The 21,264-nt window shown below is 41.9% G+C and overlaps 1 protein-coding gene across 1 annotated transcript; it reads left to right on the forward strand.

The window, feature by feature from the left end:
• Positions 1–945: 945 nt before the first annotated feature.
• Positions 946–20,468, forward strand: LOC103077039 (regulator of G-protein signaling protein-like; the record flags this gene model as incomplete). The annotated part of the gene is given in 6 exon segments (XM_082931546.1): positions 946–1,035; positions 1,038–1,100; positions 2,148–2,405; positions 2,408–3,081; positions 3,084–3,116; positions 20,355–20,468. Coding segments are annotated over 6 exon segments (1,232 nt in total), but the record flags the coding sequence as incomplete, so codon positions are not given.
• Between the last annotated feature and the right edge of the window lie 796 nt (positions 20,469–21,264).

Genomic DNA, 21,264 nt, shown 5'->3' on the forward strand with positions numbered 1-21,264 from the left:
CTGAATTTGATGTGTGGATTCGGAGAGGGAGAGAGATAGGAGCTCCTGAGGGTGACTGTGGAAAAAACTATAAAGCAGGTAAGTAGGACAAACAGCATCAAGCCAGGTAGACATTTCTCCTTCTTGCATTTTTACCACTTGGGCAAGCAACTGCTGCTGAGTTCTTTCTTCTATATTTTAGTCCGTGGTTAGCAAAAGGGATTAAACTCTCATGTCCACTGTGGTGGTTGGGTAGTAGATACTGGGAGGACTGTGTTGAGAAGAACTCTGAGGCCACACCTATGCCAGAAAGTGTTGGGATGCCCTGCTTTCTGTTCTATTGGGTCCAGTAGCTGATGAGTCTAGGAAGCTGGCAGTTAGTACTGGCTGACATTCCTGTTCAGCATCATTAAATTTCATGGAGGAACAAATCCTAGTTTAAAGGTGAAATTCTGGATCTCCAGGGATCAGGCAGGGAAGAACTAGACTGACTGTCTCACAGTTTGTCACACAGACTTCAGCCCTGGCAAAGCTCTGAAACAGGGAGTGTAGTCATTGGCACCTTTTGGCTCCAGTGTCCTCTGCAGGCTGCTCTGGGTCATGATCTAGGAAATGTCCTTTTACCCCTGATCTTTATTTTTTGTACAAAACCTAAATGTCTAGTGATTTATTCTCAGAGTCTCGTGGTTTTCTCCAAACTGACAGTTTTTCTAACAACCAAAAAAAACTCATGAAAGACTCCTAAGAATTAAGTCCCTTTTTTCCGTGCCTCCCATCAGCTCCTGCATTAGGATGTTTCTGGAGGTGATGCCTTAAGCCAAAGGAGTGGCTGAAGGTGATGTTGGAGGCACTAGAGCAAGCTGGTGGTTGGGGGTCGGGGGGATCAGAGGCCACATGCAGATGCAGCCACTGAGGGGCAAGATTGGGGTGCAGCTCGGTGCCTATCCTATCCTGTCCGACCTGTAGGTGAAGAGCTGGTGGATTTCTGGATTCTTGCTGAGAAGATCCTGAGCACAGATGAGATGGACATGGAAGTGAGAGACTATTAGCTGTCCCTCCTCTGAAGGCCACCCATCTGCAGGAAAGCTCGCAGGTAGTGACTCTCTGCAACATGAACATCAGTGAGAATTTTAAAGCATATCCGAAGTGAAATCCCTGGTAGATATTAAGAAAAATTCAATCCAGTGTCTGATAGTCCTCAGTCTCTTGCCTTGCAGACTGCTACCCTCTCCATCAGGGATATCAGTGGGAACCCCAACCCTAAAACAGGGAAGTGCTTGAGAGAGACCAGTTGTCCTGAAGCTGGTATATGCCTGTTCCTGAGATAGTACTTGTCAGTGAAGAGTGGCTGGCAAGAATGAAGGGGAATTGGGACAGTGTGATTGAATAGCTCCTGCACATCAAAGCCTGCATGGCGTGTTTTGTTTTGTTTTTGTTGTTGGTTTGTTTTATTTTTCAATTGGGATTCTTGAGAACAAACTACAGTCCACAGGCCAAATGCAGTACATGTGGTCTATGAGCTAAGAATATTTTTGTATTTTAAAGGCTTAAAGAAGATGAAGACTGTGCAACAGAGACTATATACGGCTCACAAAGCATAAAATACTTACTACTGGCTCTTTACAGAAAAAAGTTTGCCAACCCATTCTCTAGAACATCAGATTCATTCAAATGTATTTATTTATTAACTGAGAAGGTGTTCCTAACCCAAATACAAATGTGTTCCAGAAGATTCGCTGTTTGAGCTTAGTCACACTCCTCTTTATTCATATAGATAACTAAGAATTGATGACATTAAAATCAGGGCTAGTTGGGAATTTTTGCAATTTGTCCAGTCCAAACTCTTTCCTTCAGTCAGATCTAACTTTGAGAAATCCCATTCAGAGGTGCATGTTTCCTGTTCTTGAACATGTTTTTGCGTACCTCTTGCTTTCCTTTACAATAACTTTCAGTGGTCTGAAAAGTAACTTGAGGAATCCCACAAAATGGTTATTTCTCTGGGGAAGAAGGAAGGTAACCAGAGGAAGGGGTCACTGTGTGTTGAACAAACCCTAAAAACATGTTCACTATATATCTGACCTGTCTACACCCCAGGACACAAAAACATTTGGAAAAATTCAAAAACCTCACCATTCCACATCATATTCATCCTTTATCTTTCTTTCCAGAGGCCCTTCTGAACCTTTCCGTCTGGCATCCCAACCAGTCAACCACCAGGAGGGAAATCCTGAGTCACATGCAAAAAGTGGCTCTGTTCAAACTCCAGAGCTATTGGCTCCCAAACTTTTACACCCACGCTAAGATGATCATGGCCAAGGAGGAATCGTGCCAGGCTCTGATGCAGGAATACGAGACTCGTCTGTACAGTATCTGTTATACCCACGTAGGAGGGCTCCCTCTGGGTATGAGCATCAAAAAGGGGCACCACCCAAGAAGTGGTACTAGAGCAGGAAGGCCAAGAGGAAGATGTGGCAGTTGATAGACCATGGCTCTTGGTCTCTGGAAGTGAATACCAATCCAGATACCAACACTTTGCTCCCCCAGGAGCTGTTTCCTCAAGGCAAGTTGGTTATACAAATGCCTTCCCCAAAAGAGACCTCTTTAAAGGGGAGAATCATCAGTTTCCAGGAAAAGGATGTTCTCTGTGCCAAGAAGTCCAATGTGAAGAACAAAGCCAAGAGCCACCTCCGCATGGAGGGCCTCTTTGAGACATCATTCTTTACCCACCTGAGCACTGTCACCCCCATCATCAATGACTCCCCCCACATGACAATTAAGAAGGCCGTGGAGCAAAACCTCTCCTTGGGGTACACCCGCTGGGCCTTGTGTGCTGATGCCTGTTCAGGGAGTCCCTTCCGGGACCACCTGAAGAAGCAAAATTTGAAAGTGGAGGTCCAACTCCTGGACCTCCGGCAGGACCTGCACGATTTCCTCAGTGTCCTCATGAGTAACAGGAAGACTGGGAAAGCCATCTTTTGGCACGTGCTGGGCAACCGGATCTATGAGCTCTACCTGAATGAGCAGATTGGTCTACGCCTACCACTAAAATCCCAAACCATCAAAGGCCTGAAGGAGCTGCTGCCATCTGGGGATGTGAACACCTCTGGATTCCCAGAGCCCAGAAGGAGATCTGCAATGTAGGCCATGCCTCACAGAGATGGGTTGGTATCTGGAAGATTAGGTCAAGACTGACCAAAAATCCTATCTGGCCATCTATCCTGGCTAACTTAATGATATAACTACCCACACAACACTTTCCATATTGAAGAGTTGGTTGATCACTTAGGAGCAAGTTATATAAATTCCCAAGAAGCAGCCAAAACTCCAAAGTAGGATGGAGGCGGAGGAGTGGTCTTCAATTCCCCCTTATACGGAGTCACCCAAAACTGTGAACCTCGGACTGTTCTACTGAGGGAAGTTTTAAGAACTCTGTTCTAAATCTCATGTACTGAAATACAGGGTCTCCGTTTCCTAGACTAGCCATCACGGAAATGGCCAAATGTGAGGGTTTATTCTTTATTCTTTATTATTATTATTATTATTATTATTATTATTATTTTTGCGGTACGCGGGCCTCTCACTGCTGCGGCCTCTCCTGTTGCGGAGCACAGGCTCCGGACGCTCAGGCTCAGCGGCCATGGCTGACGGGCCCAGCCGCTCCGCGGCATGTGGGATCCTCCCGGACCGGGGCACAAACCCGTGTCCCCTGCATCGGCAGCCGGACTCTCAACCACTGCGCCACCAGGGAAGCCCGGGAGGGTTTATTCTTATCCCCAAACAGTAGATAAAAGCATGGGACTATCCTGGAGACTCGCAGGAAGTAATAGTTTGATGATTGTAAGTCAAGATCTTGGCAGAAAACAAATGGTGGAGCCAAATTGGGTAACAGATGAGCGCTTAATAAAAAGGCACTACTTACAAAGGAGGGTAGGGAAACCACAGTAGATACCCCGTGCAATACCCCAGGGCCAGTAAGGGTGGGCCACCTTCATCATTCTTAGGCCTGAAGAGTGGAAGAGAGGGAGCAGTTACCAGAACCAGGGGATAAAGAGCTGTGCAGAGTGGAACACTTGGCAGGAGCTGTGATTGTCAGTAGAGGGACGTCTGGAAGGCTCAGGGGGAATAGCTATTCCAAGCTCACTCTCCACCTTTTGTTTCCCTTCTCCTACCAGCTCCGGATATATCCAACGAGAGGTCAAGGGAGTGTGTTAGTGTGTCCATACAGGTTAATTTCCCCGGGCGCAAGCAGGGTGAAGAAGGGTAGAGAGTGGACCTGGAGGGCAGTGGCTATAAACAAAGAGCTATTTGGTGCATTACAACATATTTACCTGATAAGCACACTCATTACCTCCTTTGGGCTTCTTAGCGCCTCCAAGCAGCAGACAGGGTAGTATTATTGACACTACTATACAACTGAGGAAAACGAGACTTAGAGAGGGTGTGTGGATTAGCCCAAAGGCATGCAGCAGACTAGCGGAGGAATCAGGGTTAGAACTCAGGAGTCCTTGGCTCTAAATCCAGCACCTTAATTATCCAGGGTTGCACATCTGGGCAGTGTAGGGATGAGATCAGTGGGTCCACAGCCAAAGCTGTTTGCACAGTTCTCGAGTAGCAGAAGCTCCAGAGAAGTCCTCCCTCCCCTCCCTTCCCCATCCTTTGTAGAGGCATTTGGGGCTAAAGGCTTAGGTAGGCTGTGCTTTCTGGATCAGCAAGTCCACACAGTAAAGCTCCCTCTCTAGGCCTTTGGTCTTCAGCAAGGATATTGAAGGTATTTGTGTTATCCATAATGCTGGACTATCACAGTTTCTAAGATTAAAAATCTTGGTATCATCTATGACTCTCCTCTTCGTCTCATACTCACATCTAGTCTACCAGTGAATCCAGTGGGTTCAACCTTAAAAATATATCCAGAGTCTGGTATTCTTCCCCTCACCTGTTACAACCACTCTCATCCAAGCCCTGTCCAAACTCGCCTAGATCACTATAGTGGCCTCCTACCTGATGCCTCTGGGTCTGCTTTGGGCCCTCAGCAGGTTCATTTCCAGTGTGGCCACAGTGATTCTGCCAGAACATAAACTGTGTAATTTAACTGAAAGTAAGTAAAGGAAAGTCAGTGAGGACCTTGAAAAGAGATGGCTGTCTCCAGTAAAAGCCAAAGCCCTTGCTAAAACCAACAAGGTCTACACTATCTGTCCTCTGCCTCTCCTCTCTGGCTTCATCTTCCTCTGCCTCTGTGCTCATCACAGTGGCTAAGCCAGACACACCCCTAGCTCGGTTGTGCTGCTCCTGCTGTATGTAACGTGCAGACTCCTGCACGGCTGAGTCCCCCACTCCCTCAGGTCTTTACTCAAGTCATCTCATGAGGCCTTCCCTGCCCATTTGATATAAAACACCAACCTTATCTCCATTTTACTTTTCTCCTTAGCACTTATCACAATCTGGATCAATGCATCCATCCTTCCATACATACATACATACATACATACACTTTGTGTGCATTCATGTATAATACATGTATAATCCTTACAATGCACATGTATGCATTTGTGTATACAATGTACATCTATCATATACACATATAATATACTTGTACTATATTTCAAATGAATACACTATATATATGTTATGTATGTTATATATATTGTGTTATATATATATATGTATATATAAATACATATATATTTAACTTAATTTGCTTATTTTCCTTCTCCCTATGAGGGCAGAAGTTTTCATCTGATTCGTAACTGCTGTCTCCACAGCATCTAGAAAACTACTGGCAGTGCAGTGTTTAGTTCTCAGTAGGGCTGATAGACAGTCAAATGTCAACAGACATTTGTTGAATCAATCAGTCCTAGTTGGAGATAACCCTTCTTTGGGCTTTTCCACAATCTTTTCTGGTCTGAGACACCTGTCTCAGCGAGAACTCTGATTTTCATCCACCTGTTCAACCATCCTCCAATTATACAATCAGTTTTTGTTGAATGCTGATAGCATGCCAGCTAATATGTCTATATCCTGACTTTTGACTCACCGATGTGGAAACAGAGTCTACGTGGAATAGAGGAAATTACTCTAGAATTTGTCCTAATTCTAGAGAATTGGGACAAAATCATATTTTGTTATTATATTTGTGAATTCAATAAGTTTATACTTATGTTGAGAATAATATACGGTAAAAGGTAAATAAGTAGAGAGAAAAGGGTGTGAACCTGGAAGACAGAGCATCAGCCTTAAAGTCTGCTCTTGCTTCTAACCAAAGAGGGGAAGATTGAGAGATGGTGCTGAAGATGTCTGGGGTATGCAGTTTCATAGACACTGATCGGAGACCAAGTAGGATGACAAGAAATTTAACTAAAATTTCCTTAATTAAATAAAATCTAATGGAAAATAGATTCATAGTTACCAGAGGCTGGGGGGAAGGAAAATGGGGAGTTGTTTCTTAATTAGTACAGAGTTTCCATTTGGGGTGATAAAAGGTTTTGGAAATAGACGGTGGTGATTGTTGCATAATGATGCATGTAATTAACGCCACTGAATTGTACACTTAAAAATGGTTAAAATGGCAAATTCATGCTATATATATATTACAACAATAAAAAGTTTCTTTTTGAAAGAAAGTAAAAGATACAAAGGACATTGAGTTTTAGTGAGGAGAGCAGACAGCAGTGAATTTGAATTCTAGCTTCTCCACTTTCAAATCATTTGATCTTAAGCAGAAGGCTGCCGGGCCCCTTTGATCCTTGTCTCATCAGTACAATGGGGAGCATAATGGCTCCCTCAAAGAAAGACACTGTGTGTATAGTGTCTGGCAAGTGGTAGTACACAAATGTTCACCTCTTACGACCCTTAATCAGAACCATAGAACCTTAGAATAGGACGAAGCTCTCGAGGTTCCCTCAGCCTCCCCTCTCATTGTACAGATGATAGAGCAGGGTCTAAGGTCCCACTGCTGTTTCCTGACAAGTTTGGAGCCAGTGTCCAGATTTCCCCAGTCTATGGCAGAGTCAGCAAACTTCAGTCCGGGAGCCAAATGCAGCTTACCTCCTGTATTTGAATAATCAGTGAGCTAAGAGTGGTTTTACATTTTTTAAATGGTAGAAAAATATCAAAAGAAGAATTCATCATGCCACATGGGTATTATATGAAATTCAAATTTCAGTGTCCATAAATAAAGTTTTATTGCAACACAGTTATGACCGTTTGTTTACATGTTGTCATGTGCTCTAACTACACAGTTGAATCATTGCAACAGAGATCGTTTGGTCTGTGGCCCACGCAGACTAAAATATTTACTATCTAGCTCTTTACACACTGTTCTGAGGAGAGGCCAAGAAGGTTTACCAAGTGATGGACAAACACAGTTCTGAAGGAAACACTAATACATTCTAACAAAAAAGAATTACAGAAAAATAAAATATAGGGACTTCCCTGGTGGCACAGTGGTTAAGAATCCGCCTGCCAATGCAGGGGACACGGGTTTGATCCCTGGTCAAGGAAGATCCCACATACCGTGGAGCAACTAAGCCTGTGTGCCACAACTACTGAGCCTGAGCTCTAGAGCCCACGGGCAACAACTACTGAGCCTGAGTGCAACAACTACTGAAGCCCGCGTGCCTTAGATCCCATGCTCCACAACAAGAGAGGCCACTGCAATGAGAAGCCTGTGCACCACAATGAAGAGTAGCCCCCGCTTGCCGCAACTAGGGAAAGCCCGCACCCAGCAATGAAGACCCAAAGCAGCAATAAATAAATAAATAAATAAATAAATAAATAAATAAATAAATAAATTTAAAAAAAGAAGAAAAGGAAAAATAGTTCAAATTTTATTTAGGTCTTCTGCCCATTTTTGGATTGGGTTGTTTGTTTTTTTGTTATTGAGCTGCATGAGCTGCTTATAAATTTTGGAGATTAATCCTTTGCCAGTTGCTTCATTTGCAAATATTTTCTCTCATTCTGAGGGTTGTCTTTTGGTCTTGTTTATGGTTTCCTTTGCTGTGCAAAAGCTTTGAAGTTTCATTAGGTCCCATTTGTTTATTTTTGTTTTTATTTCCATTTCTCTCGGAGGTGGGTCAAAAAGGATCTTGCTGTGATTTATGTCATAGAGTGTTCTGCCTATGTTTTCCTCTAAGCGTTTGATAGTTTGGCCTTATATTTAGGTCTTTAATCCATTTTGAGCTTATTTTTGTGTATGGTGTTAGAGAGTGATCTAATCTCATACTTTTACATGTACCTGTCCAGTTTTCCCAGCACCACTTATTGAAGAGGCTGTCCTTTCTCCACTGTACATTCCTGCCTCCTTTATCAAAGATAAGGTGACCATATATGCATGGGTTTATCTCTGGGCTTTCTATCCTGTTCCATTGATCTATCTTTCTGTTTTTGTGCCAGTACCATACTGTCTTGATTACTGAAGCTTTGTAGTATAGTCTGAAGTCAGGGAGCCTGATTCCTCCAGCTCCGTTTTTTGTTCTCAAGATTGATTCGGCTATTCGGGGTCTTTATTTCTCCAAAGATATACAGATTGCCAACAAACACATGAAAGAATGCTCAACATCATTAATCATTAGAGAAATGCAAATCAAAACTACAATGAGATATCATCTCACACCAGTCAGGATGGCCATCATCAAAAAATCTAGAAACAATAAATGCTGGAGAGGGTGTGGAGGAAAGCGAACACTCTTGCACTGCTGGTAGGAATGTGAATTGGTACAGCCACTATGGAGAACAGTATGGAGGTTCCTTAAAAAACTACAAATAGAACTACCATATGACCCAGCAATCCCACTACTAGGTATATACCCTGAGGAAACCAGAATTCAGAAAGAGTCATGTACCAAAATGTTCATTGCAGCTCTATTTACAATAGCCCGGAGATGGAAACAACCTAAGTGCCCGTCGTCGGATGAATGGATAAAGAAGATGTGGCACATATATACAATGGAATATTACTCAGCCATAAAAAGAAACGAAATTGAGCTATTTGTAATGAGGTGGATAGATCTAGAGTCTGTCATACAGAGTGAAGTAAGTCAGAAAGAGAAGGACAAATACCGTATGCTAACACATATATATGGAATTTAAGAAAAAAAAAATGACAAAGCGAGAGAGAGGCATGGACATATATACACTACCAAACGTAAAATAGCTAGCTAGTGGGAAGCAGCCGCATAGCACAGGGAGATCAGCTCGGTGCTTTGTAACTGCCTGGAGGGGTGGGATAGGGAGGGTGGGAGGGAGGGAGACGCAAAAGGGAAGAGATATGGGAACATATGTATATGTATAACTGATTCACTTTGTTATAAAGCAGAAACTAACACACCATTGTAAAGCAATTATACCCCAATAAAGATGTTAAAAAAAATAAAGATTATAGTCTAAACATAAAAAAAAAAAAGCTAAAAATAGAGTTGCCATATGATCTAGCAACCCCACCCCTGGGCATATATCTGGAGAAAACTATAATTTGGAAAGATACAAGCACCCCAACGTTCATAGTAGCACTATTTACAACAGTCAAGACATGGAAGAAACTTGAACATCCACTGACAGATGAATGGATATAGAAGATGTGGTATATATATACAATGGAATATTACTCAGCCAAAAAAGAATGAAATAATGCCATTTGCAGCAACATGGATGAACCTAGAGAGTATCATGTTACATGAAGTTAAGTCAGAAAGAGAAAGACAAATACCATACAATATCACTTATATGTGGAATCTAAAATGTGATAAAAATGAACTTATTTACAAAGCAGAAACAGACTCAGAGACATGGAAAACAAAGTTATGTTTACCAAAGGGGAAAGGAGGTGGAGGAGGGATAAATTAGGAGTTTGGGTTTAGCAGATACAAACTATTCAATACTATATATAAAATAAATAAACAACAAACTCCTACTGTATAGCACAATATATGTAACATACACTCAAAATCAATACCCAGAATATATAGACAAAACATTAATAGGCGAACAAAAACACAACTTAATACAAAAAAATAGTAGGATATATAAGTAACTATGACTCAGAAGAAGAGCAAATGATTAATAAAGATAAAAATATGTTAACCTAAGGACTTCCCTGGTGGCACATTGGTTAAGAATCCACCTGCCAATGCAGGTGACATGGGTTTGATCCTTGGTCTGGGAAGATCCCACATGCCAGGAAGCAACTAAGCCCGTGCACCACAACTACTGAGCCTGAGCTCTAGAGCCCACGAGCCACAACCACTGAGCCCTAGTGACACAACTACTGAAGCCCGCATGCCTAGAGGCCATGCTCCGCAAGAAGAGAAGCCACCACAATGGGAAGCTTGTGCACCGCAACGAAGAGTAGCCCCTGCTCACTGCAGCTAGAGAAAGCCCGTGCGCAGCAACGAAGACCCAACACAGCCAGAAATAAATAAATAAATAAATAAATAGGCAGACTGAAATAGAGCTGTTCAAAACACAAATAAAAAATTTTTTTGAATTTTATTTTATTTAATTTTTTATACAGCAGGTTCTTATTAGTCATCAAAAAAATTATTTTTAAAAATGTTAACCTAAACAATTTTGAGAAAAACAGATTTAAATAAAGTAGGATCTTTTTTTCACCATCAGGTTGCCAAAAATTGTTACAAGTTTTGAAGAAACAATATTATCCACTGCCAGAGAAGATTAGGGAAAAAGGAATTATCATACACTGTAGGTGGAAATATGAATTGGTCTACATTTCCTTGAAGTCAGCTTGGTAGACTTTTGGTGTGCCAGAATTTAAAGTGCATATATCCTTCAAGCAAACAATTCCACTTCCTGCTACCTGCAGTGGAAATTTGTCATGTGAGCCTAACAACATCTTTGAAATAGCCTCCCAACACTTTCATCAGTTTCCACATTGTCAGGCCTGCCTTCCTGATAGATTTCTGTTTTTAACCCCTGACCTCCCTTGTAGCCAGCTAGGGTACAGGCATGTGACTAGTTAGACACACCCACTTAAGATTTCAACTGAGAATTGAGCAATGTAAGAAAACTGAACCTGCATGGGGTCTCTATTCTGTAACAATAGTAGTGGCAAAGATGGCAGCCTCTGTTCATCACCAAGCTGGTTTGCCCTGTAGTTCTGAGGTCAGTGCCAGAAGCAAAAACCTAAGCCCATCTGACAGTGAAGTCCTGGGCATTGGTCCTTCAAACTTAACCTGGAGCCTTTCTCCAGCCTTCCTAATGATTCTGTGAACTAACATCTATTTTAATAAATTTCTTTCCCTTAAACTAGCCAGAATGGATTCTTGTCTGTAGCTAAGAACTCTTTCACAGTGTCTATTCTAGAAATACTCACATATCTACACAAAAAAACATGTACAAGAATAGTCACTGAAGCACTGTGTCCCTAGGTAGCTTTATTTATTTTTTATAAATTAATTTGTTTTTATTTATTTACTTTTGGCTGCATTGGGTCTGCATTGCTGCGCTGGCTTTCTCTAGTTGCAGCAAGCAGGGGCTACTCTTTGTTGCAGTGCGTGGGCTTCTCATTGCGGTGGCTTCTCTTGTTGCACAGCACAGCCTCTAGGCATGCGGGATTCAGTAGTTGTGGCACGCAGGCTCAGTAGTTGTGGCTCGTGGGCTCTAGAGTGCAGGCTCAGTAGTTGTGGATCATGGGCTTAGTTGTTCCGTGGCATGTGGGATCTTCCCAGACCAGGGATAGAACCTGTGTCCCCTGCATTGGCAGGCGGATTCTTAACTACTGTGCCACCAGGGAAGTCCGCATAGATAACTTTAAATAATAAATGTTCACCAGTAGGGGAATGGGTAAACAAATTAAGGGGTACTATGAACTAGGAATAGGGGAGATCTGTATCTTAAAAGATCTCCAAGATGAAGTGAAAAAAGTTAAATGCAGAAAATATGGGGCATATGATCCAGGTTTTGGAGACAGTTGTGTTCTTGTTAACTTCAGAAAGCCTTAAATTTTCTCCTTATACCTGTCAAGAATGGCTAGGACCATAGAGCAATCAAGAGAGAGGACATCTTGATGGGTGTGACTTGCTTTACTTAACATACCCGACAGCATATTTTATCTCCATTTGAATAATGATCCAATTGGATTTTAACCTATAATTAATGTGACTCTATAATTTATTATTTAAACTTGGACACAAGAGAGAAAAGATGCAAAATTAACTCTTCCACTGAAACAACAGGTAAACACCAAACTACTCCAGGCAAATCAGGATCTATGGTTACCCTACCATAACCTAAAAAGAGATGTGCCGTATATTTTCAATTTGCCCCTCCAAATCCATCTTTCACCTCCACCCTTCTCCCTCTCCCAGGAGACTGCGCTGGTCTGTAACACATCATTGAGCCCCCTTATCCTCTGGCTTCGGGCAGCACTTGGCCAATGACTAGCCCCAGCAGGAGGATGGAAAGAATAGTGAGATTAGGGTAGTATTCTCTTAGCTACTATCTCTGGGGTCAACTCAGGCTGGCTGTACCCTGCCACCACAACATCATCAGTATTAGTTTCCCAGGCTGCCACAACAAATGACCACAAACGTGATGGCTTAAAACAACAGGAATTTATGCTCTCACAGTTATGGATGCCGAAGTCCAACATCAAGGTGTAAGCAGTACTGGTTCCTTCCGGAGGCTCTAGGAGGCTCTGTGCCATGCTTCTCTCCTAGCTTCTGATGGCTGCTGGAAATCCTCAGTATTCCTTGGCTTATAGATGCGTCACTCCAAGCTCTGCCTCCACCTTCACATTGCTCCTCTGTGTGCCTCTGTGTCTCAAAAATCCCTCTGCCTTTCTCTTATAAGCTCATCTGTCATTGGTTTAGAGCTCACCCTAAATCCAGGATGATCTCACCTCAAGATCCTTAATTATATCTACAAAGACCCCTTTGCCAAATAAGGTCATGTTCACAGGTCCTGGGATTAGGACTTGGAAGTATCTTCTTGGGGCCATCATGCAACCCACAACACTGTACTTGCACATACCCAGGAACTTCGCTCATCCCATGTCCCTTGGGGCCTAGAGGTAGTAATAGCTCTAACAGTTACTCAACTATTCCTTGTGGTGTCCTTACACCCTACCCATGTCTATGTAAGAAGTACCTTTATCAAACCTTCCTTGGGTTGCCATTAATTTTCTGTTGGGACCCTATCTGAAACACCAGTGGAGTACTTGCACAGGAGGCCATAAGCCTTAAACAGAATTTACTCCCAGATATTTGGAACAATGACAAGAGAAAAAAATTTACAACTGAATTTCACAAAAGTGCACATACAACGAAGGAGATTAATTTGTAAATTTGCAGGTAATACATTAAGGAGGTCTTCCAAATTCAATCAAGATGACCAAAGGATTAATTAATTCATTAAAAAAATCCTAAAATAGCTACTATTTTCCAGGTACTGTGAAGGTATTAGCAATATATTAATGAGAAAGATACAAAAATGTGCACAATTGTATTGCAACTTACAGTAATGAACAAAAAGGAGGATTGGATGGTCTGGTAAGCAGAATTCTAGATGGCCCCCAAGATTCCTGCCCCTGGTATACATGCTCTGTACCCTCCCCTTGAGTGTGAGTGGGACCAGAGAATATAATGGAATATCACTCCCATGATTAGTTACTAATCAGTTGAGTTATAGATTAGTGAAAAAGAAGATTGTCCCGAATGGGTCTGACCTAGTCAGGTGAATCATCTAGGAGATGTACTCCAGTTGGCCTGGAAGAAAGCAAACAGCCATGCTGTGAACATCCACTGAGGGCCACATGGCAAGGAACTGTGGGCAACCACTAACAGCCAGCAAGAAATGGGAGCTTCAGTCCTAGAACAGCAAGGAGCTGAATTTTGGAAACAGCCAGTGAGCTTGCAAGAGGATCCTGAGCCAGACAACACCTTGATATTAGCTTGGTGAGAGTTTGAGCAGAGGACTCAACTAACCCATATTGGATTCCTGACCCATGGAAACTGTGAGATAATAAATTTGTGTTGGGCTTCCCTGGTGGCGCAGTGGTTGAGAGTCCGCCTGCCGATGCAGGGTACATGGGTTCGTGCCCCAGTCCGCGAAGATCCCACATGCCATGGAGTGGCTGGGCCCACGAGCCACGGCCGCTGGGCCTGCATGTCCGGAGCCTGTGCTCCACAGCGGGAGAGGCCACAACAGTGAGAGGCCCGTGTACTGCAAAAAAAAACAAAACAAAACAAAAAACAAACAAAAAAATAAATTCGTGTTAAGCTCCTAATTTTATGTTAATTTGTGGCATAGCAATAGGAAACCAATTACAGGTGGTATTAGTTTGGGGTGAAGCACTGGTCAGTGATGAGAAACACTGTATCTCATTAAGATGTGTGGCCTTGTTATTGGAAGATTGCATCCAAAATGAAGCAGAGGTCCTAATGAGAATGAGAAGCTTCAGGACCACCAAGATATTGTGCTCCGTATCCAAAATCATAAGGCGCCTTTGTGAATTCACTTTCCTGGGCCCCAGAAGCAATGGCTTGGACAGGGTATGTGAGAATTCTAGACTTTGGGATACTGAAGGCAGAGGAGGGAGTTGGGTGGGAGTAATCAACTTAACCCTTCAGGTAGTTTACATCAAAGGTGATGGCCAAGAGTTGCATTTACATGAGCTCTCAGTGGGCCTGTTAGAGGCCTGGTAGACAATGTAGATTCATTAACTGATTTAAAACAGATAAACCCTTAAATCATATTGGCTTAACACAACAGAAGGTTATTCCTCCCACATTCATAAAATTAAATGCCAGCACTTCGAGTTAGTAGGCAGCCTTTCCCCTGGTCTTTCAGAAGCCAGACTCTTCCCATCTTGTGATTTTGTCCTCTAGTGCTTCACAATCTTCTATATCCAGCCAGCAGATATGGAGAAAGAAAGGGTGAAGAATAGGAGAGAGGTTTCTATGGGCCACGTCTTGAAGTGGTGTACATCACTTCCACACACATTCCACTGGCCCAGACTCAGTCACTGAACACGCAGGTAACATGGTCCCTGGCTAGGTGGCAACTTTCCAACAACACCCTACATTGTGGGAGGGGAGCAAGAATATTCAGTGGGGAGATAGATGTATCTCCCACAGGGAATTTTGAAATTTACAGTGGGGTGCCCAAATTGCAGTTAAGAATCCTGCACAAGAGGGCACAAAGGTTAACTCCTGATTTGGGGATGCAGATTCTGGTTTGGAAGAGGATTGATCTATGGAGAAACAGACTCTGGGTCCTTGAGTTCTCTCCTCAGCCACGGGTGTGAGTTAATACCATAGTCATAAGGGAAGAAAAAGGTATAAAAGAGGTAAGGTGAGTATGTGCTTCCACCTTACCAAAAGTTTCCAGAAGAAAAAGAAATTTGCAGCTGTTGAAATGTGATCACCAAAAGTAACTGAAATCTATTATATGAACTGAAACCTAAGTCATGGTTATGCAATGAGGTATAAAACTCCCATTATAGGAAATTTCAGAGGAAAATTATGAGCTGGTGTGCCAGGAGAAATAAAGCAAATATGTCCTTTCAAACTAAGAAATGAGAATGTTGTTTTCCATCTCTCATGAGCTTTGTTTTGGTAAGTTAGTGACAAACCCCAAGGCTTAGTAACCCCTACTTGAAATAAGATGAAAGTTTGGCACATAAACAAATGGGCTCTGACCTTGTTTTGATTCCATGGACCCACTCCCTGTGTAGTTCTGCTCAAGCACCTACCTCTGGCTTTCTCCCTTCCTGTGGTGTATTTCTGCCTAGCAGCAAGGTGAGTTGTAATCATTTTTTGATGATGATGATGATAATGGTGCCCCTCCCAAACAGAAAGGATGTAAATTAAAAGATGCTTTTGGAAAGCACCATACTAAAATCCTACAACCATTAAGTTTATAGTATAGCTGTCTAGATGCCATTTCTGAAGAAACCTCTACCTCCACCATGAACTGTTCCTTTCACTAAAACTAAAATTCACTCAACATGTCATTCTATACTGTCTAAATCTGTGTATATCAATATAGCAGCCACTAACCACATGTAGCTACTGAGCATGCAATATGGCTCTTCTGAAATGAGATGTACTGTACATGTTAAACACAATGCTGGTGGGACTTCCCTGGCGGTACAGTGGTTAAGACTCGATGCTTTCACTGCGGTGGGCCCAGGTTCAATCTCTGGTTGGGGAACTAAGACACCACAAGTCCTGAGGCACGGCCAAAAAAAAAAACAAAACATTGTAGTTTGTAGACTTAGTATGAAAAATGGAATCTAAAATACTTCATTTATAACTTTTATATTAATTACATGCTGAAATGATATGTGGGCATATTGAGTTAAATATCTCATTAAAATTAAGTTCATCTTTTTATGTTTTTAATGTTGCTGTTAGAAAATGTTTTTGCTTTTTAATTCTTTATCGAAGTACAGTTGATTTATAATGTTGTGTTAGTTTCTGTTTCAGTTATATATATATTATATATGTTCTTTTTCATATTCTTTTCCATTACAGTTTATTACAGGATATTGAATACAGTTCCCTGAGCTATACAGTAGGAGTTTGTTGTTTATCTATTTTATACAGTTTGTATCTGCTAAACCCAAACTCCTAATTTATCCCTCCTCCACCTCCTTTCCCCTTTGGTAAGCATAACTTTGTTTTCCATGCCTCTGAGTCTGTTTCTGCTTTGTAAGTAAGTGCATTTTTATCATATTTTGGATTCCACATATAAGTGATACCATATGGTATTTGTTGTTCTCTTTCTGATTTATTTCATTTCACATGATAATCTCTAGGTTCATCCATGTTGCTGCAAATGGTATTATTTCATTCTTTTTTGTGGCTGAGTAATATTCCATTGTGTATGTGTATACACACACACACACACACACACACACACACACCCTACATCTTCTTCATCCATTCATCTGTAAATGGACATTTAAGTTGCTTCAATGTCTTGGCTATTGTAAATAGTGCTGCAATGAACGTTGGGGTGCATGTATCTTTTGAAATTATAGTTTTCTATACGCCCAGGAGTGGGGTTGCTGGATCATATGGCAGCTCTACTTTTAGCTTTTTAAGGAACCTCCATACTGTTTTTCATAGTAGGTGTACCAATTTACATTCTCACCAACAGCGTAGGAGGGTTCCCTTTTCTCTACACCCTCTCCAGCATTTATGTGTAGACTTTTTAATGATGGCTATTCTGACAGTGTGAGGTGATACCTCACTGTAGTTTTAATTTGCATTTCTCTAATAATTAGCAATGTTGAGCACCTTTTCATATACCTATTGGCCATCTGTATGTCTTCTTTTGGTGAAATGTCCACTTTTTGATTGCGTTGTTTGTTCTTTTGCTATTGAATTGTATGAACTGTTTGTATATTTTGGAAACTAAGCCCTTGTTGGTCGACACATTTGCAAATATTTTCTCCCAGTCCATAGGTGGTCTTTTTGTTTCATTTATGGTTTCCTTTGCTGTGCAAAGGCTTATAAGTTCGATTAGGTCCCATTTGTTTATTTTTGCTTTCACTTCTATTGCCATGGGAGACTGACCTAAGAAAATTTTACTATGATTTATGTCAGAGAATGTTTTGCCTATGTTCTTTTCTAAGAGTTTTACAGTATCATGTCTTATATCTAAGTCTTTAAGCCATTTTGAGTTTATTTTTGTGTATGTTGTGAGGGAGTGTTCTAACTTCATTGATTTACATGTGGCTGTCTAGCTTTTCCCCACTTGCTGAAGAGACTGTCTTTTCTCCACTGCATATTCTTGCCTCGTTTGTTGAAGATTAATTGATCATAGGTGTGTTGGGCTCTCTGTCTCATCCATTGATCCATATGTCTGTTTTCTGTGCCAATACCACAGTGTTTTGATTGCTGTAGCTCTGCAGTTTTGTCTGAAGTCTGGGAGGGTTATGTATCCAGCTTTGTTCTTTTTCCTTAGGATTTCCTTGGCAATTCTGGATCTTTTATGCTTCCATATAAATTTTAGGATTACTCGTTCTAATTCTGTGAAAAATGTCATGGTAATTTGATAAGGATCACATTAAACCTGTAGATTGCTTTGGGTAGTATGGCCATTTTAACAATATGAAATCTTCCAGTCCAAGAGCATAGGATATCTTTCCATTTATTTGTGTCATCTTCAGTTTCCTTTACCATTGTTTTATAGTTCTCGGCCCATAGGTCTTTCACCTCCTTGGTCAGGTTTATTCCTAAGTTTTTTTTTTTTTGATGCAATTTTAAAAGGGATTTTTTTTTTTTACTTTCTCTTTCTGATATATCATTATTAGTGTAAAGAAATGCAACAGATTTCTGCATGTTAATCTTGTAGCCTGTTATCTTGCTGAATTCATTTATTAGTTCTAGTAGTTTTTATGTGGAGTCTTTAGGGTTTTCTATATATACTATCATGTCATTTGCATATAGTGACAATTTTACTTTTTCTCTTCCAATTTGGATACCTTTTATTTCTTTTTCTTGTCTGATTACTGTGACTAGGACTACCAATACTATGTTGAATAGAAATGGTGAGAGTGGGCATCTTTATCTTGTTCCAGATTTTAGCAGGAAGGCTTTCAGCTTTTCACCATTGAGTATTATGTTGGCTGTGGGTTTGTCATAAATAAGATTTTATTAGGTTGCGATATGTTCTCTCTATACCCACTTTGATAAGAGTTTTTTATCATGAATGGATGCTGAATTTTATCAAATGCTTTAGAAAATTTAAAATTACGTATGTGATATTTGATTTTTATGGAACCAAGAGAGTCTAAATAGTTCTCTAATATTGTGTGTGTTTATGTGTGTGTGTGTAGAGATGTGTGCCTTCAAATTGTAAGCCCTTTGAGGATAAGAACTACATCATATAAAGAAGTTTTTATATGCCTGCTGTACTCAGTAGAATCCACAGCAGTTAGTAAATTCATATGTACTGAATTCCTGAAGGCATTATGGCTCATCCTGGCATTTCATGCCAGACAAGTGGCAGTGGCTGTGCCTGGGGCCCCTCAAGAACATGGTGTGGGGGGGAACAGGTCTGAGGGGGAGTCTCGCCGTGGAGCAGCCAGGCCATGAAGGACGTCCATGGGCTCCTGTGGTCAAGCTGAGTTTGTCTTAGGAAACTCTTTCCAGGTACCTGGTGTCCACACACTCTGGAGCTATCTGCCAGCTCTGCTAGTCATTCACCACCTTTCACTTCCTTCTTGGCTACTTGTGGGCAGTGAGTGTGTGGTTTGGGATGGGCGATTCCTATCTTCAAAGTCTTGGTCAGGATGTTCACGTTTTAATGAACAACATGCAGCCCTGGTGCCTGGCCAAGGTGGGGGCCTGAGTAACCTGGACAGGACCTTAAGTGGGGCCCCTTGTCCTCATACATGCCACTTTCAACCTCACATTGCTGTGGGCTCAGTGCTGCTGTTCTCTCTCCTCTTCTGACCACTGACTCACAGCTGCAGGAACAACTGGGGAGAGGAGGATAGGACCTGGAGAAAGCTCTGCTGCCCCCAGCTTACTAGGACCACAGCCTCGAAGTACTAGAAGCAACATTAAAAGCAACCAAATGTGGCTCCTCTTGAGGCCTGTAACCACATGCTTCCTGTCCCGGTCCTGCTGATACACAGAGGAGCGATGGACCCTGTGCCTGTCCCAGAGCAAATCCAAGAACCTAAGAGAATCCCTCGGGTTCTCTCCTCCTGACTACTTCAGAAGCGTCACTCAGATTTTCCCTTTGAATCTCCTACCTCTGAGCACTGAGCAGTGTTTTGATAATTCACCAAAAGGGAAGAGGAGACAGAAGATAAACATGTTCACTTCTGTGCAACCATATTCATGCCCTTTTACTTTCACTTTAATAGAAAGTTAAGTTCAACACTCAGTTTTTTTTAGATGAGAGGTATGACATGCAGCAAATCAAGGGGAACTGGAGTGAGAAGGCAGATTTCTGACTTCCAGTCGATGCATTTTCCATTCTTCGTGCTGAGTTCTTAGAACTGTGTTTCTACACCTCAGTGGTAACAATGGTCACCTCCAGATTATGAAATTAGATGATTTGTAACGTTCTTCTTTTTGCTGATGCATTTTATCTGACTTTTCTATAATGACTGTATATTAATTGAATAAAAAGACTTAACTTTAAAATTTAAAGTTAGAAAATTCCCCCAGAAAGCTGAATTAAGTTTTGCTTTTCTAATTTTCCTTCACACTCAAATCCCTAGCCCCACCAAACCTCTAAATAGCAAGAAGAAATCTGAATTACTGTCATCCTCAAGGGCAGAAAGAGATTTAACTTTTTCTGGAATTAAGTGGACTTGCGGAAGTATAGGTAGTTGGGTAGGAGTGAGGTCTCAGAGGCAGTGCTGTGACCTGTGTGTAAGTTCTCCTCCTCTCCACTAGGGGCGCTGTCAGCCTACAGGTGCTGCCTCTCTGCTCCACAGCATCACTTGTACTGTAAGGACAGCCGCTTACACAGAAGACTGTGATGTCAGTACCATTCACGTTGAGCAGTGAACTTCTCCCCTCAGCATTATTATCACCCCCAGAGAAATTCCTATTCCATGTACCTTCCACAGTAAACCCAGAGCCACTATGAGCTTCACATTATCCGTACTTTGTTCTTCACCATCCTCTCTGCCTTATACTCAGCTGGCTGTTACCCAATACCTAGGACTCTGTCTTCTGAGGTGCATTAGACACTAGCGGAGTCATAGATAAATGAAGCTGATGGGCTAATTCACATTAAAATCCAAATGGCCAACACTAGCTCACTGGAGTCACTCCTCTCAACGGTATCTACATTTTAGGGATTACACCTTAATCCCTTGCATCAGTTAGGGATAGATCATGGGAATATGGATTTCTTATGGATATTAGACCTTACACATTTGTAGTGAGGAAGTCTATGGAAGGCTCTTGCCTCTCTGTGTGATGGGTTGGAGGCCATTTCAGCTCAAATTGGCAGCAGTCAGGAAGAATTATATTACCCGAAGCTGGGGAAGAGCAAGGACAAACTGCAGCTTATGAAGATAGCCTGAAGCCTCTGTCTTCCTCTCATCACCTCATACTTCAGTGGCAGGTAGCCTGCAGAAGCAGCTGGTGCCCTTCGCACAAAGAGAAGCTGAGGGAGCTGCAGGCCTGGCTGTCCATGCCAAGGATTTGAGCCAGCAGATCAGTAACTGAATGCGTGAACTGCAGTGGCGCCTGGTACCCTACACCTTCAGAGTGTCTTAGGTTGCTTCATTTCCATCTTTAGGCTCTCTTGTAAACTTCTCTTGCAGCCAACTCAATCTGGAATCATAGAGGGGCG

This window comes from Lipotes vexillifer, unplaced genomic scaffold (assembly GCF_000442215.2).
Source record: "Lipotes vexillifer unplaced genomic scaffold, Lipotes_vexillifer_v1.1 scaffold76, whole genome shotgun sequence".
Lineage (NCBI taxonomy): Eukaryota > Metazoa > Chordata > Mammalia > Artiodactyla > Lipotidae > Lipotes > Lipotes vexillifer.